The 18,190-nt window shown below is 38.8% G+C and overlaps 2 protein-coding genes across 4 annotated transcripts; both read right to left on the minus strand.

Moving 5' to 3' along the window:
* Positions 1 to 22: 22 nt before the first annotated feature.
* Positions 23 to 4,332, minus strand: psmg2 (proteasome assembly chaperone 2). Its single transcript, XM_004073797.4, has 7 exons — positions 4,124 to 4,332; positions 3,225 to 3,396; positions 2,012 to 2,070; positions 1,822 to 1,940; positions 1,556 to 1,735; positions 433 to 553; positions 23 to 331 (listed from the first exon to the last, which is right to left on the minus strand). Exons 1-7 carry the CDS (start codon positions 4,178 to 4,180, stop codon positions 248 to 250), a joined length of 792 nt encoding a protein of 263 aa, XP_004073845.1. The 5' UTR covers positions 4,181 to 4,332; the 3' UTR covers positions 23 to 247.
* A 2,710-nt stretch (positions 4,333 to 7,042) lies between these two features.
* Positions 7,043 to 17,521, minus strand: LOC101168130 (probable 2-ketogluconate reductase). Of its 3 annotated transcripts, none has more exons than XM_023960200.1 (7): positions 17,389 to 17,521; positions 16,977 to 17,122; positions 8,498 to 8,876; positions 8,228 to 8,399; positions 7,955 to 8,133; positions 7,795 to 7,891; positions 7,043 to 7,685 (listed from the first exon to the last, which is right to left on the minus strand). In XM_023960200.1, exons 2-7 carry the CDS (start codon positions 17,094 to 17,096, stop codon positions 7,532 to 7,534), a joined length of 1,101 nt encoding a protein of 366 aa, XP_023815968.1. In that variant the 5' UTR covers positions 17,097 to 17,122; positions 17,389 to 17,521; the 3' UTR covers positions 7,043 to 7,531. The 3 variants fall into 3 exon arrangements, with proteins under 3 accessions (XP_023815968.1, XP_023815969.1, XP_004073846.1); XM_023960201.1 differs by having other exon boundaries at positions 16,977 to 17,057; positions 17,389 to 17,512; XM_004073798.4 differs by lacking the exons at positions 16,977 to 17,122; positions 17,389 to 17,521 and adding an exon at positions 12,569 to 12,628.
* Positions 17,522 to 18,190: the final 669 nt, after the last annotated feature.

Below are 18,190 nucleotides of genomic sequence, written 5' to 3' on the forward strand. Positions count from 1 at the left end.
TAAAATGTAATCACAAACGCAATTCCCATGAAAATATTTTATTGTGGAAAACATTGATATTATCCTGGAAGTGCTTTCCATTTCCTGACATGCTGATGTGAATGAAGTTTGAGGAAAAGGGAGATCTTTAAGGGGTCAGTGATGTTTGACGGTGTTGTTCGACATCTGCAGCAGGAGTTTTGTGTAAAAGAAAAAGCTGCTTTGAGGCTTTTAATTGGTTAAATAAAAGATGAAGATGAAATTTGTATCAGAAGAGCGCAGGAGGGATTCCACTTCCAAACAGAAGACTCCAAGAAGTAGGAATTTTCCATCTGCTATTTGGCTCCTGGTCCTAAAAATGGAAATAAGAAAAATGATTCATATATATCTGTTAATTCAAACCTCTACACTGGATGAGCTTCATCATATCAGCAGGTTTTCTGTCTTTCAAACCTGGTTGTCCAGCAGATGAAGCCAGTCGTTGAGATGATTCACCAGAGCAAAGGCGTCGGGAATGTTGTCTCCTTCAGAACAGAAGAGCAGCAAGACGGCGAGCCGGAGATCCTCTGCACAACTACACACAGCATGAGATCAGAGACACAAACAAGAGCTGCAGTTGTTACGTTCTGAAGTTATTCTAAACTTTTTGTGACTAAACAAAAAGACTAAATGAATCAATAAGATTAAGCCATGTTTTCTTAAATTCAGGCTTTAAAAAACCATGCTGATATTATGATTTACTTTTAATAGCCATCTACTCAATATCCGGGTTTGTAGCGACCTTTTGGCTCTGAAGCTGCGTCTAAAACACGCTTGGCGGTGGACGAACTTCAAATGAAAAGATAAATGCACATTTAAGGTTTAACATTAAAAACCTGCGTTCACGCATGGCTACAGACATTTTTAAGACCATTTTTGGGATCTACAGTCAGGACCATAAATATTTGGACAGAGACACATTCTTTGTACTTTAGTTTCTGTACATTACCACAGTGAATTTTAAATAAAACAACTCAGATGCCATTGAGCGGGTCGTTCAACAACCGAAGGGTTGGTGGATCGATCCCTGCTCTCCCCAGCCAGCTTTCAAGGGGGGTGACAAGCAAAAAATTCTTATTTTCTGCTTTGCAATAAATTAATCTTATCAAGGAAACTTATCAATAGCAAAATAATGTTAGTTTAAGAAAACATGCCTAAGTGACTAGATTTTTCCCCACAATTCTTGTTGAGACCATTTTCTTACCTACTGGCAGATTTTTTTATTTTAAGAAACCATTTTGTTTTTCATATTTTAAGAATTTTTAACTTTCTCTCTGTGTTTACAGCCTGGATTTCAGGCAGGAGGTGTTTTCTGCAAAGAGCGCTAAACGCTAAACCCAAACTACCTTCTTCTTGAAGTCTTTAAAACAGAGAATCTCAATTTATATTTTTGTATTCCTTTGGTTTCAATTCCCAAATTACAATAAATTGTAATTTAACAATGAAAGTTCAACAACAGTTAATGGCCAATTACCAGGACAGCAAAGAGGGCTTTTTTTACGTTATGGGTACAGGTGTCATGTCGGAGTCCCAGTACCTGTCAGAGTAAAGTCCTTTTGTGATGCCTCCTCCTGGGATGCAGAGTCGAGGCTCGGCCTCAGCATCCGTTAGTCCGGGAAAGGCCGGCGTTCGCTCCATCTCCCTCCAGCCCAGCTCCTTCAGAGCATCAGCACTCACTCCCAGCAGAGACGGTGTGACCAGGAACCGAAGAGGAGAACTGATGAAAACGCAGATTCATCAGAACAGAAATGTCTGGAAATGGTTACAAAAATATACAAGGATGCTGTCAGACTGCAGGATTACCCCTGAAGCTGCAGGTCGTCTCTCTGGTAGGCATGGCTGCTGGACAGAACCATTGTTCTGGAGAAACCGCTCGCTTTGATCCAAGATACCAGCTGCTGGCGAAACCGCTTGGTCCTCGTCTGCAGTAAACAAACAAGTCAGAAATCTGACTAATTCCACGTAAATGTTGACGGGAATCAAACGGCTTTACCTGAATAATTGGGGCTCTGATCTGGAGAACTGCCAGCTTCATTTCTGCTGCTGTGTAAACTGCAAATGATTTATTTTACAGATTCCGTTACATTTTAATGAAATACGTTTTGTCTGCACCAGTGGTCCCCAACCCCCGGGCCGCAGACGGTCATTTGGTACCGGGCCACACAGAAAAAATAAAATAACTGACATGACTTCCGTTTTATTTATTTCAGAATCTGAAAGATGTTTTATTTTGAAAAACTGCAGATTCTTTGTTCCATTCGTCTATGTCACTCTTGACGCAGGCCAATTCGCTGATCTCGGTCACGTGATGGGTTACCGCTAAAATAAAACCCAGGAGCTAGTAAAATGAATAAAAAACAAACGTCTTTGGAAAGTTTCTTTGCCATGGGGAAAAGGCTCAGCCAGGAGACCAAAGAGGAGCCTTCCACTCCCCCCCCAAAAAAGAAAGCTACATTTAAAAAGACAGTATCAGGAGTCCTACTAAAAATACGGATTTATCTCAACGGGAGATTCCCTCGAACCATTCAGCACTGTGGTGAGTTGGATTTTCCATGCACTTATTTTGAAGGCATGTTTAAATGTTATAATAATAGCGACCAGAGAGTGTTGCCGGCAGAGAGGACGTTGCTCATGTCCTAATTCTTGTTAATTGTAATGTTTAGAAAATACCACCGTTTTCATGCAAGTCTCATCACTTTGTTGTATTGTAGTGTCTGTCACGTGCACGTTTGGTCTGCTGTCGGAGTTCCGCAGGCTGCAGGGGTTACTGTCGGAGCTGGTATCACAGGGAATTTTAGCACCATGAGTGTGGGAAGGGGAGAGGATGATGACACAAGTGCGATGAACAATGTTTAGCGTGTCAAAATAAAGGTGCAGAGCGCGTCTTATCACGCGTCTCTGCCTCTGTAGTAGCGTTGCTGCAGCGTGTGTCCGCCACATATAACATACCGGACCGTGAGAATTTTGCCAGACATCAAACCGGTCCGTGGTGCAATAAAGGTTGGGGACCGCTGCTCTACACAATACAGTGAAATATTAAAATCTGTCAGTCTGTCACATAAAAGGGTGATTGTACACGAAATACAAAACTATCACATAAACCCTTAAACCAAGTCACCCAAAAAACTGTCAACACAAATCAATGCAACAACATTTGCAGCATAGAAAACGTATCAATCAGACAGACTTTGCTGAACCCATGTTACCTTCTGCAGGAGTGTGCAGCTCCTCCGCATCCTCTTTGCAGGAGCTGTAGGGGTTGTTTCCAGCCATGGGGATGAGACAGTCTGTGTGCATGTAGCCCACTCTCCTCATGTTAAGAGTAGATACGATGAGGTCGACCGCCAGCTGACCCACGTTACCAACAGAAACAGCCGGCTAAGGGGACACCCAAAGAAACAGGACAAATATGGAAGACGGCTACTACTGTGAGGTGAAAGGCTTTCAGAAGGCCTGAAAACTCTTTTACATCACAATCGAATAAAACAGCACATTTCTAATGCCTTTTTCAAATCAAAACAACTTAGCTAGAACTTTAAAATGCAGTATTTCACCCTAGTTTATGAAACATTATGGCAAAAACTTGAAAAACAATATTATGTCCATGCATTTATCATTCTGGAGGTGTTAGGAACCAAATTATTAATACAAATAAATGTCAGAAAATAGCAATCGTCAATTAAACCTAACAATCTTTAGTTTTGGTAGAGAAAATTATCTTAAGTGATGGAATTTGTTAATACATACGTGACTTGGTTTAACCAATTAAATGTCATAATAATGGCCAAGGCCATTTATCACAACAGACCTGACCCCGGTGTTTTCTGCATGAACATCAAATCGCAGAGGAGCTACATTCTCCCTCTGACATCCTTTTACTCGAATGTGTTACAGTTTTACTGCTGTTATTTGTTAGAGTTCAATAACAACCACAATTATAATAAAGAATCAATCTACAAACTAACTGACTGGAACCAATTACAGCTATGAATAAAGTAAAAAAAAAAGAAGTAAGTAACACAGACTTGTTGATAGTAATATACAAAGTAAAACTGCTTGCAGTTGCAACAGAGAAACGTTTGCAAGAAGTGAAACAAAAACTCACCATGACGAGGGTAAAATCTTTGAAAACAGGAGGCGAGTCTTGCGAGGAAACAAACATGATGCTGAACAGGGAGCTGACACAAAACCAGAGAGTTACGGTTAAAAAAAGTATGTAGGAGTACGCTAATCACAACTGAAAATTTGTAATATCTAAGCACACGCTTCCTCAAGTTTCCATGCCTGATTCTGTTGTATACGTTCGTGGAGATTTTGAGGACTGAAACTAGTTTAGGCATACTTCAGGAATGCCTGACTATAATTCATCAAAAAAGCAAACTTAAGAAAATCTAAAATCATTATAACCTATTTTAACCTTTAAATGTATTGGTTTTGTAGTAGCGTGTGTAGATTATTATTAGTTTACCCCCACCTAGGAACAAAAACATTATTTTTTAGATTTCTTTAGTCAGGCTAGTAGCCAAAACACCCTCTAGAAATAAAATGGTCAATTTGTCCGCGTTTTTTTTATTTTTTTTATATAACTTTATTTAACAAATGCAAGTAAATTTGTCCGCGTTGAAGCTTTATTTATTTATTTATTTATTTATTTATTTATTTATTTATTTACCAATGTATAATAGTGTAGCGATCTGGGGGTTAGCCCCGCCTATTATTATTAATTTTATTATTATTATTATTATTATTATTATTATTATTATTAACAATAAGAATATTATTATTATTATTATTGTTGTTGTTGTTAGTAGTAGTAGTAATAGTAGATGTAGCTTGCCGTAGCTTGCAGCAGCAAAATGTGTCAAATTAACTTTAAAGCCCAAATTTTCTCCAGGGTTCATTTAATGTTTTTAATACACTATGATTTTTACTGTTGTGTGATCTTTTTTTTCGTTTGTTTCTTTTCATGATAGAAACTGTTGTCCCCACACGCATTTTAAAACTCGAGTGGATATGACATTCCAAGCAATGGCAGCCAAACTCTGGAACACCCTGACTCTGCTTCTACCATTGACTGTATACGAGACATTCAAGGGTTGTACAGTCATTGACAAGACTGAGGCATTCAATCATAAGACTTTTTTTATTTCAGCAGGCTTTTAGTTAGATTTGGGTTCTTTGTTGGATATTCTGCTTCTATCTTTAATATTTGTTACTTGTTTTATCTTCTTTTTGATGTGGTTGTAAACATTCTTTCTGGAAAATTACTGCATACACTACTTACTTTATAAAAAAGAAATAACCCACTTTCACAGGAATTTTTAAAATGTAAACTGTTTATTTTACTAAATAAAAAAAGAACATTTTCAAAGTCTTTCTACCTTTCTTTTATTGTTCTCTGCCCTTTGGTTCCTTTTTTACTGCTTACATTATTTTTTATTGTTTCTAATATTTTCCCCTCCAGGGGGGTATTCCAATAAGCAGGTTATTCTAGTTACCACGGTAACTTTGAGGCTAAGGAAGTTGATAACCTCAGCTTTTGGTTCCAAAAATGGAGGTATGTTTCAGGGTAGGTCAAGTTGCCATGGCAACTCATGCTCTGAACATAACCTGGTCTGGAGCAGGTTTAGTTGAAGCTTAGTTTGTTTTCAGAGAGGTGAAGCAGCATGGTGTGTCCATTTGAAGATGATTTAGTGGATGAAGAAGCTCAGATAATACTTTTTCCACCATGAGAGGGTGATAAGACCACATATAGATGTTGGAAAGATAAACTTTTTTACATTGCTCTAACTTAATTATTTGCTTCAGTTAAGATAAATCAATTATTTTGTTAAGTCATCTTAAAAATAACATCTAGTTATCAGACAGTTATTTTACCTTAATTCAAATTAATTTTATTAAGTAGGTGTAACTTTGATGCTGCTGTTAGATCTGCACCGCAAGCAATTGTGGGATACCATTCCATTTGCATGTCTGGACGGATTTGGGTTTAAGTGTGGGTTTTTGACCAACTGTGTTTAGTTGTTTAGCTGTTTTACTGTGTTTTGCTGAGTTATTTGTCCTTTTATGTTATATTTTTTCTGCACCATGAGTGAGGGAGGGAGAGGATGATGAGGTTTTATTTAGAAGCCGCTTATTCTTGGTGATGTATTGTCCAAGTAAGAGAAATTGTAAACTACATCTTGAGTCATGATACAATTCCATTTTGTTTCAATCATTTTATTGTTATAAAATGAGTATATCTGCCGGCTCAAACTTAGACATAGGAGAGTTCAAGAAGTACAATAAATTAAGATGGAAAAACATTTGAGTAAAATCACATTTAGTTATATAAATATGTAAATTTGAGTTGTAAAACAATATTGAGTTGGGTAGACGTAAGAAATTAGGTTGAATAAATTTAACTCAATTACTTGATACCAATAGAAGCAATTCATTTAAGTTGGATAAGTTATATGCGTCACAATGAAAATAGAAATGAGATTGAAACTCGTGCGTTTACTTTTTCCTTCTTTTTCTCCAAGCAGAAACTCTTTCTTTTGCTGATGATGCAGCCGTATTACTTTTTTGATGGACGTATAATCCTCACACACTGTCATTTAAATCTCAGACTCTGTCACAAAAGTATAGCGCTCTCTTTTGTTCTCGTCACGTTTCTATGGTGACTCTGGATATCGACGATCCATTGAGAATGTCTTTATGTACTTGCTGTGCACGTGCATTAACCCAGGGTTACCAAGTCCAGCGTAATTACGCCAACTCATATCCGGTCTTTTGGAACCGACATACCCAGAGTAAGCAAGTTCAGGCGGACTTCAGCCAGAGTTCAGGGTTAAAGTCAGGCTAGTTTAAACCTGCTTCCTGGAATACCCCCCAGTATTCTTCCATATTTTTTAGTGCGTTATTTATTCATTTAAAAAATGTTAATGTTAGTTCATTGTACATAGTATTGTGCGGTAAATTGCATAATATAATAGTTTGTATGGTAAAACCCATTTGTCACATTAAAAAGGAGGTCTTGGACTCACATTTTTGTCTTTTTGTTTATTTATTCAAGTACAAAGAAAACCTGTGATTCTACAGATTACGATTGAATATGTCGACAGATGCGCAACTGAGTAATTTACAACAATATCATACAAGAAAAAAAACATAAATGAGATAGAATGTATAAAGCCACTCTTTACCAACACCTAGATTTCCTGCTTCTCAGTCCTACTGTTTACAGTGGCTTAGTAATTTGAAAACATCTATTGATACAGCTCTTGGCCACGTTTGTTTTATATAAGAACTCTATGACAGCTGTAAATTTAAAGACATAACGTAATATAACCAGCGACAGACTGGCGGCCTGTCCAGGGTGCCCCCTATCTTCACCCACAAGTGGCTGGGATAGGCTCCGGCAGCCCCGTTTCCAGCCATGGGGCAGCCTCAAATAATCAGTCTTAAAAACCCCATAATGCTAAACTAATTTTTTGCTCTATAATTTCCATGTATTATCATGATAGCATTTTTAAAGCTTGACTTCATTGGGAACCTGACTACCTTTTACAACAGCGACAGCGTTCTCCACCATCAGCTGCACCATCTTTCTCACTGTGGTGTTAGTGTTGGTCCCTGCATGGGGAGTGAGGAGCACATTGGGAAGGCTGAGGAGAGGATGATCTCTGCACAAAGCAAGCAGCAAAGCCCAGTCACATGACACTTTTATTCCATCATTGCTTTTGTCTTTTTAATCCGTTTAAATAAACCTCAAGATGTCAAATGCGTTGTTACCTTGGTAACGGTTCAGGATAAGTCACATCCAAAGCTGCTGCTTGAATAACTCCAGATTGTAGAGCCTTGAGCAAGGCCTCCTGGTCCACAACCAAACCTGTTGAGTCCCATATTAAAGTAAATATGGTTGCATAAAAATGAAATCAGATCTAATCCCCACCTCTGCTGATGTTGACTAGTGTAGCCGTGTCTTTCATGAGGGCCAGCTCTCTATGACCAATCAGGTGTTTGGTTTCAGGGCTCAGATTGACCGCCAGCACAACAAAGTCAGACTCTTTCAGTAGGTCGTCCATGTTCCTGCAGTAAATCGCCCCCACAGCCTCCTCATCTTCCAAACACCTTAGGAACAACGGAACAAAACGTTTACAAATGTGTTTGTTTGGATCTATAGCTGGATTTCAGGGTCACATTGTTAAACATTGATCATTGTTACCGTCTTGTTCTATTGTGATATAGAATCCGCATGTCGAAGCCTTTGCCCCTCTGAGCAATTTTGTATCCAATGTTTCCCATTCCAATAATTCCCAGAGTAGATCCTGATACTTCAACTCCCATCAGGCTTGATGGTAAATATGTGGTCTTGGGATCAACAGAAATTAAGTGACCTGTAGAGGTGGAAACCAACAATCTTTTGTCCTCACCCTTACAGAAGAGGTATTGAAGAATAAAAATGTGAAATGATCAATTTCCAGTTTCCCTTCACCTTCAACAATCTTCCGTGCAGATGCCAGAAGCAAACCCATGGCCATGTCTGCAGTGGCAGCACTCACCACCCCCGGTGTGTTGGTCACCTTCACTCCAAGGCTGTTGATGTACGACACATCCAGATGATCAATGCCCACTCCTCCATTGGCAACCACCTTCAGGGACGGCAAGGAAGTCAGCAACGACGGTTCAGCTGCAGGGTAGCAGTTCCAGACAAACAAGGCCTGGATTTTGGGGCCATACACGAGTGGATTCTTCAAAAAGTCTTTATGGCAGATGAGCTGGAAGTGCTGTTTCATTATGCCAATGACGCCTTCCAGGTAACCCTCGCCGCCCACCTCGGAAAATAGAGCCCATGGTTTTTCCTCAGCCATCACCTAAAATAAAACCAAATTTAAATGTTACAGCTGTAGAATAGATGAGAAAATGACATCCTCATGACACAGGATACAATCAGGACACAAACTTGCCAGTGTCTGTTTTATTTTATATTGAATGCTTTGATGAAAAGATATGTAAACCTTTATGCTATTAAGCATAAAGCATCTCTAGATTTATATATTTATATATATAAATCTATATATATATATATATATATCTTCTTTTTTCCCCATTTCATTTCTGATGTATAAGAATTTGTGTTTTTGCTGTTTCATGGAAATAAAAATAAATTTAAAAAAATTAATTCAATAAGTTCAAACATAAAGATCGTAAAGTAGGGGTATTAACACCCATCAGTAAAAATTATTAGATTAGATTAGATTAGATGACTTTATTTATCCCACGATGGGGAAATTCCTTTATCTGTGGCAGCAACAATGACATTCAGAAAATAACATCAAAAAAGGACATAAAAAATGATATTCATATTAAATAAATAAATAAATATTAAATAAATACAGCTGTTTGTGATCAACTGTAAAAAACATGTAAAACGTTTTTAATACAAATATAAGTAAGTAATAAAGTACACACCAAACAAACAACCATTTAGGAACAAAAACAATCGAAAACAGCAACAACTGCAACAAAAGTAAATGAATAAATGAGTGAAAGAAGAAACACCCCGGGGACCGTCTGATGGCTGTGGGGAGGAATGACCTGCAGTAGCTCCGTCTTGCACTGTGGGGGCAACAGCCTTGTGCTGAAGGAGCTGGTCAGTGCCTCTACAGTTTGGTGCAGGGGGTGGGAGGGGTTATCCATGATGGATGTTAGCTTAGCCGACATCCTCCTGTCCGCCACCTCCTCCATGGACTCTGGTGTGCAGCCCAGGACAGAGCCGGCCTTCTTAACCAGTTTGTTTAGCCTCCTCATGTCTCTGTCTGTACTGCCACCCGCCCAGCACACAACTCCATAAAGGACCACTGAGGCCACCACAGTGTCATAAAAGGTCCTTAGCAGCTGTCTGCACACGCCAAAAGACCTCAGTCTCCTCAGCAGGTGAAGGTGACTCTGACCCTTCCTGTACTGAGCATCCGTGTTGTTGGACCAGTCCAGTCTGTTGTTCAGGTGAACACCCAGATATTTAAAAGTGTCCACAATCTCAATGTCTGAACCCTGGATGTTCACCAGTGAGTGTGGTGTAGGGATCTCCTGAAGTCCAGGACCAGCTCTCTTGTCTTGCTGGTGTTTAGCAGCAGGTGGTTGCTTCACCAGCCAACAAAGTCAGAGATGACCCCCCTGTACTCCTGCTCGCGCCCCCGATACACAGCCCATAATGGCACTTTCATCTGAGAACTTCTGCAGATGACAGTGGTGGGAGTTGAAGGTGTAGTCCGATGTTTACAGGGTGAACAGGAATGGGGAGAGCACAGTCCCCGTACTGCAGACCACCACATCAGACACACAGCCTGTGGCCTGTCTGTGAGGTAGCTGATGGTCCAGGCAGTGAGATGTTGGTCCATGCCTGCAACCTCCAGCTTCCTCCTCAGGAGTGATGGCTGGATGGTGTTGAAAGCACTGGAGAAATCAAAAAACATGACTCTCACAGTGCTCCCAGGGGACTCCAGGTAAGACAGGGCCCGATGCTGCTTTAGCTGGTATGTTTGTTAGAACTGAGAGACTTTAGGAGTTAAATTGGAACAAGGAAGTGAAGACTTTAACCACTTCTGATTGGTCAGACTGATGACGTGTGATTAAGCCTCCAAGAATGATTGGTGGAGACAGTTAAAGGGGCGGGACTTTTCAGAAAACAGTTATAGCTACAGCTTAATTGCGATACCATCATTCTTATCAAATTGTCTTTACTAGAATCAAATAAACACAAAGAAAAAAGTATTTTATGATCTTTCATATTCCTAACTACCCTGTTTTATCAAGGCCTGTTTGGATGAACACAGAGCTGATATCCTGGAGATGGAAAATGTTTTTAGATCAGTTAATGAGGGCAATTTCCCACGGCACACCTGACCATCTCCCACGGCACACCTGACCATCTCCCACGGCACACCTGACCATCTCCCACGGCACACTAGTTGAAAAACACTGCACTAGACCTCTCCACATATCACGGATGTTGTTTTCTGTTCCAGGCGCTGATCCAGCTTCTTCCTGTAGCTGTCTTGCACCGTCTGATCTTATATTTGTTGCTTTTTAAGTATTTTACATAATTATTATCAACGTTGTGAAGGGAAACCATTTATATGTACCATGTACCAAAACCTACTGGGACCGTGTTGTTCCCGGCAGTATTTGGAGAAAAGGCTGGAGTGTGACCCAAAGATTTATGATAAATAATGAAAGAAGAAGATGAAAGATGTTTCTTTTAAAATAATTCACAAAATTTAACCCACCAATCAATTCATGCTAAGATACAGTAAAACAATTCACTGTAACTGTACCTTTTGCAAAGAACACTCAGAAACATTAACCATCTTTTTTGGAATTGTACTGAGAGTAGACTTTAGTTTTTACAATTAATCAAAAAACATAACTTCACTCTGAAATTTGAACATATAATTTTTGGCTATCATAGTAAAAATGTGGACTCAAGTAAAAAACTCATTAATCTTATTATTATTATATTTGGCAAATTCTCCATTCATAAATGTAAATTCTCATAATCTCCTATACCCCTCCCCCATTTTAATCAAACAAGTTGAAATGTTGACAAGTTGACTGTCCCCACAACCACGGCTGGATGAAGCTCGTCTGCTGGATTTTTATATATGTAGTTGTAGATTTAGATAAGTTAATTCTTCTCTAAGAGTTCTGGTAAATCGCCTGTCCGTCCTGGGGGAGGATCCCTCCTTCATGTGGGCACCCCTGAGGTTTCTTCGTTTTTTTTCCAGAATCCGGTTTTTTAGGAGTTTTTCCTTACCGCGAAGGGGGGTCTAAGGGCAAGGATGCCAGTATAGCATAGTCAGTTTGTTAGTTCATTTTAGTATTTTCCTATTGAACTCTTTGTATTCGTGATCCTTTTAAGTTCATGTTTTACTTCGAAGCCCATCGAGACGACTGTTGTTGTGATTTTGGGCTATACAAATAAAATTGAATTGAATTGAATTGAATTGAAATCAATGTCCAATCTCTAAAAGCCTTAATCATAAAGCCGTATGCATATAGGAAAGTTGTAAAGCCTGGAATGTTTTTGTGTAAAATGCATGTTATATGTATGCTCTGGCATATTTTATTGTTATTTTGCAAAATTGTGATTTGTATCATTTTTACTTCCATTGTGTACAATAATTTTGTCAAAAAACATTTGTATCAACATTACTATCATTTGTATTACTTTTCTGTCAAGTAAAACATTTAAAATCAAGGTTTTGTTTTGTTAACTAAAGTATTTTTTGTTACTTTTCAAAATGTTTGTGACCATTTAGGGTTTTTCTATAATTAAAAGGTGTGTAAAGAATTTTGTGAACGTATGCACGTTATGTATTTATTAACTAAATCTCATAATCTCTGCCTGTCAGTGAATATATTCCTGTAAAGACATGCATAAATAAAGTAATCTTGTGTCAATATAGTAGTTTCTCTTTGAAGATTAAATTGATGATTAGCAAAAGATATCTGTGCTCAGAGGATAAGAAAAAGAAAGAAAAAGAAGGAAAAGGTGACAAAAAACCTTAAACAGTCCGGAAGCCGACTTGACTGTACATGCAACTTTTGCACTTCTTCTACTTCCTGTGTGCACAGTTGAACCAGGAAGTAATTCAAAAGACAGTGTAAAGAATTTCAAAACAAGAGCCTGAATTCAAACTTGTAAAGGAAACGTACATATACAGACCCCTGTCCAAAATATTTAAATATGATGAAAAAGTTTATTCTTTCCATTGTTTTAGTCTAAAAAATTAAACCCTCATAGAATTTAGATTTGGGGCCAATTGTTTGAAGGATTTCAAACAATTGGCGATCAAGCGGCTTGAGCCGAGGAACCCAAACCTTACAATTTTTTTGTACACCTCACCTGTTCTGTGTAAGCAGGTGTTTTCAACAGCTGGAGAAATGGTATTTAAAAAGGGTAATAGACTGAATTTAAAAACACTGAACTTTTTTTTAACAAAACGTTTTTAAATAAAAACCCAGCCCATGAGCATCCTCATTAACAACACCTTCACGTAGACTTTCACGTTAATTGTTTTCACGTAAATTCATGTTATTTACTGACTAGAAGTATCAGTGATATTTTAAATATAAATGAAGATAAGAAATAATTCAATGTAAAAAAATACAATACAATACAATACAATCACTTAAATTTTAACATTGTATATACTGGGTCAGGGTTCTGCAACCTCAGTTTCTGGAGCCACAAATGGCTGGTTTAGATTTTTAAACTGAGGTGATCAAACATTAGTTAAAAACATTTTGTGCCACTGCTGTCATAATGATTGAAAATGCCATGTTTGACTTGACTCTCCTGCATTTTTAATTCAAGTAAATCTGCTGCAGCAGGAGGATCTTATTTGAAACCGGGTGGATTTTATTTTGAAGGGAACTCATGTGTACTGCCATCTGAAATAAAAAAAAAAATTAAATTTTACACAGAAATATTATAAGCTGTAATAGGTGTAATAGGTATTGTAATCATTTAAAATGTTACGTTTTACACATTAATGCATCAAATGCTAAAACAAACAAATACATTGTTGTATTTTTTTGCATAATAAAGTGGGGGCAGTAGTACAGTACAGAATAGTATGGCACGGTGTGGTATAGAATAGAATGGCATAGCACCGTATAGTAATAAAGTGGGACTTTCTTCCCACTGGATTCTGGTAAATTGGACCAGATAGCTCTTATAGTGTTAAAAGCTGCAGACTCCCGTATTAGGGGATCAGTTTTAAATAAGTCTGTCAATAGGCTGCCTGTAGAGATTTTCATGGTTCAGCAAGTGTCACTGACAGAATCAAAACAGTTTGGTAATGTGCCTAAATGCTTTGCGATGCTTCATCAACCCATCAGTATAAGGTGGGAGTCCCACATCATTTAACTCTAACTGGATGTGGTATCCTGTGGAGGGTGCTCTGAGAGTATGGGATCCGGGGAGAGCCGGCTATCCGGTCTCTGTATGACCGCAGCAAGAGTTTGGTTCGCATAGCCGGCAGTAAGTCAGACCTGTTCCCGGTGCGCGTTGGACTCTGGCAGGGCTGCCCTTTATCACCGTTTCTGTTCATAGTTTTTATGGACAGAATTTCTTGGCGCAGCTAGGGGCCGGAGGGGATCTGGCCACAGGATTTCCTCTCTGCTCTTTGCAGATGATGTTTTCCTGTTTGCTTCATCGGGCCAGGAACTCCAGCTTGCATTGGGGCGGTTTGTGGCCGAGTGTGAAGTGGCTGGGTTGAGGGTCAGAACCGCTAAATCTGAGGTCATGATTCTCAACCGGAGAAAGGTAATTTGCCATCTCTCGGTGGGGAGAGTGCCCAGCCATCCCCACACCAAGACCCCACCACGGCACCATCGGAAGTCAGAACCCCCAATGCTCGCACGGCAGCAGATAAAAAACAACCGCCCCCCGGGTGATCACATCTGCCACCCGTGCCAGGGCCAGCAGGACCGCCACAGGGCCCCCAGAGCCAGAGAGCAGGGAGGCATGGGGGGGACAGAGAGTGCAGCTCCAGCTCAACCAGGAGAGCAGCCCCCCCCACCGCGCAGGGAGGGCCCAACGCAGGGCCCCGCCCCAGAAGAGTGCCCACAGCCCAGGATGAGCACCTCATCACCACCCAGGAGTTCTGGGCATCCCCCCGCCCCAACCCCAGGTACGAGCCAGGACCCCCCAAGGGAGACCCGCCCCACACTCCAGGCAGCCACCCACCCGGCCCATGGTTGGTCCAGGAAGGAGCAAGGCAGGGACCAGCCGCCCCTACCAGGAGGGGGACACTCAGGGGAAGAGGGGGTCCACAGGAGGTGTTGTAAACATGGCCCGACCAGGCCCACCCACAGTTGGAAATTTGGTGAGGCCCAGCGCTCAGGGGCAAGGACCAGAACCCACACCACAGGGACATGGACACCCCCAGGCTCAGATGTGATGTGATCCCCGGCTCTTGGCCTTGCCAGAAAGTTCAGGGATCCCTCTCCCTGCGTGGAGAGAGGACTGCCGGGCCCAGGAAGGCAGAACCCAAGTGACACCTGAATCTGCATTCTATGAAATTTTAATTTTTTGAATGGAAAAATGAAAATGGATATATTTTTTAATGATATTCACATTTTTTAGAAAGTTTCTGTACCTCCTCCACAAACATGAATCATGTAATTTGAACGTGAAGTTGTTTTATTGTACAATAAATTATATAAAAAAGTTTTTTCTTCACGTCTGACACACAAGTTGAAGCAAGACTGCAATGCACAACCAACAAAATACAGCAAGTGGTGGACTTTAGCCAATGTTTATATTCAGCCACATGATTTCACACCCCTGACATGAACATTATGTTAAAAAAAAGACTATTTCGATTATATTTTAACAAACAATTGTGCTAAAAATCCTAATGGACTTCTTTGAATCAGCTGCAAATTCATGCCTGGACGTTCATATTTCAAAAGTAGTAGTAAGTAAATTGTTTTTTCAATGAACCTAATAACCTAATAACTTCTTTATTTTACTAATCTTACTTGAGTATATGCATAACTAGTATACTTTTCTATACTCTTCTATGCTATAGTATAGTATAGCATAGAGTGGACGGCAGTTTAGCTCAGGTGGTAGAGCAGGTCGGCCAACAACCGAAGGGTTGGCAGATCAATCCACGCTGACACCCCCCCAAGTGCAACCAGCCTGTAGCCCACCACTCCCCCCAGGGGATGGGTCAAATGCAGAGAATTTCATTCATATCCATTGTGGGATAAATCAAGTATCTATTATTATTATTATTGTGTGACAAAACTGTGCATAATCTGTACATTCAACGTCATATTTGTCCTAAATAACTCTCAATTTTGGCTCCTCTCATCAATCATAACCCTTTGCAAAAAGTAGTCTATTTTAGGTATACTACAATTGCACTTAGATTATACTAAAAGTTAGGCAGTATACTTAAAGTTTTTGCTAAAGGAACATCAAATTTAAAAACATGTGTGCTATTTTATTTATTTAAATAAATTAGATTTCAATCTTTAGATCCTGTCTTCTTTTCCAACCTTTAGCAAAAACACTTTACGTTTACTGTATTAAGTTTACTTGAGTATAGTATAGTATAGTATAGTATAGTATAGTATATTGTAGTATAAGTATAGTATAATATGGCACCGTATGGTATATTATAGAATAGCATAGCATAGTTTAGCATAGTTTTGTATAGTGTAGTATTCAAAACAAGAAAAAAATACATGACAGAATTGAATTAAGGCGAATTAATGAGTGAAAACATTGTGATTAGATATCCAGTATAGTACTGTATAGTGTAGTATAATGTAGTACAGTACAGTATGTCATAGTATAGTACAGTATAGTATAGTATAGTATTGTATGGTATAGTATAGTATGGTTTAGTATAGTACTGTATGGTATGGCATGGTATAGTATAGTATAGTATAGTATAGTATAGTATAGTATAGTATAGTATAGTATAGTATAGTACTGTATGGTATAGTATAGTTTAGTATAATACTGTATGGTATAGTATAGTTTAGCATAGTGTGGTATGATACAGTGCAGTACAATATAATAACGTAAAGTAACATATAGTATAGTATAGTATGTATGGTACAGTACAGTACAGTAGAGTAGTATGGCACAGTGAGGTGTAGTATAGAATAGCACAGCATAGCGTAGTATAGTGTTGTATAATATAGTACAGTACAGTATGGTATAGTATAGTTTGGTATGGTATATTATAACATAGTTCATGCACATGTGTGGGAAGTATACTAACCCAATACTTCTTCAGATTAAATTGAAACAGTTGACAATAGATGGTATAAAATGGGTAAACTTCAATTATACTACCTCACTTAAGTATAGATTAGGTATACTTGTAGTACACTTAAATACACAAATTTTTGCTAAGGGAGTCCCAGAAGCAAAGTAACTGTACCTTCTTCGGTGGTAGATGACATGCAGATCTCTGCAGGTTTGTCACTTTCAGCAGCCCCGGAGCTTCTACTGGAGCCCACAGCTTTGTCACACGACGGGCAAAGTGGACACATCGCATCATAGTTGGCAAGTTATTGATTTAATAAGCTATATGATAGAATTTTGAAAAAGAAAAAACGGAACAGAGGCACTTGAAAAAGTCAAGAAACAGATGCTAATATGATAGGAAGACAAAACACACAACTGTTTTTCACCAGCGAACACAAATGTCTGTCACATTTCTTTTAAACATAAATCATTCTTTGATTTTAGTGTTTATTCATCATGAATTTGTATACAGATGTTTGTTAAAAATAGTAATCACGTTCATCTAAAATGAAAAACATTTTATTTTTTGGAGCTGCAGCTCTTACCTATTCAGTTAGAATTTCTTTGTCTTGGAAACTTTGTTTTAAAATAAAGTCTGCAGAGAAAACACATCAATTCTTCCTGGAAAATTAAGAAAACTAAAGATGAAAGGGGAGTTATAATCTACTGACACCCACTGTGTCTACACAAGCAAAGTTTTGAGCATTCAAGCGATCAAAGGTCATCAAGCCCTTTCACTGTGCATAAGAGACTGAAGATGATTGTTTTTTGTCAGAAGTGTTTTTGCATTTCCTTCAAAGTTTGGAGAAATTTTAACTGATAAATAAAAGAGAACCTTATATATTTGCAGTTAACACATTCAAGTGTGCAGAGTTGGCAGGAAACTAGTTGTGCATTGAGCTAGAGATCATGCTGTAGTTATTGTTTCCTTACAAATAGCAGCATTATATTCAGGCTAATGTACAAGAACAGAGACCACAATACTCTACACTCAGATTAGAAAAGGAAACATGGTTTGAACTGTGTGCATGTTCTGCAGGAAACACTTCTGTAACTCTCACTTTTACGTTGATTATTTCTATGATGTATTGTGATTTTAATGCATTTTTCTGTTTTGTGAAGCACCTTGAATTACTTTGTGTACGAATTGTGCTATACAAATAAACTTGCCTTGCCTTGCCTTGCCACTGTGTTTTTGATAGTTTAACCCACAAACTGAAGCAGTGAGCTGTTTAGTCACACATTGGAAGAGACAGCTGTGAATGATTAATTTTCTAAAGCAACTTTTTTTAAAGAGTTCTAGGAAAAAACAGATTTGAGTACTATCCAACAGGTATGATCTGCAAG

Source organism: Oryzias latipes, chromosome 11 (genome assembly GCF_002234675.1).
Source record: "Oryzias latipes chromosome 11, ASM223467v1".
NCBI lineage: Eukaryota > Metazoa > Chordata > Actinopteri > Beloniformes > Adrianichthyidae > Oryzias > Oryzias latipes.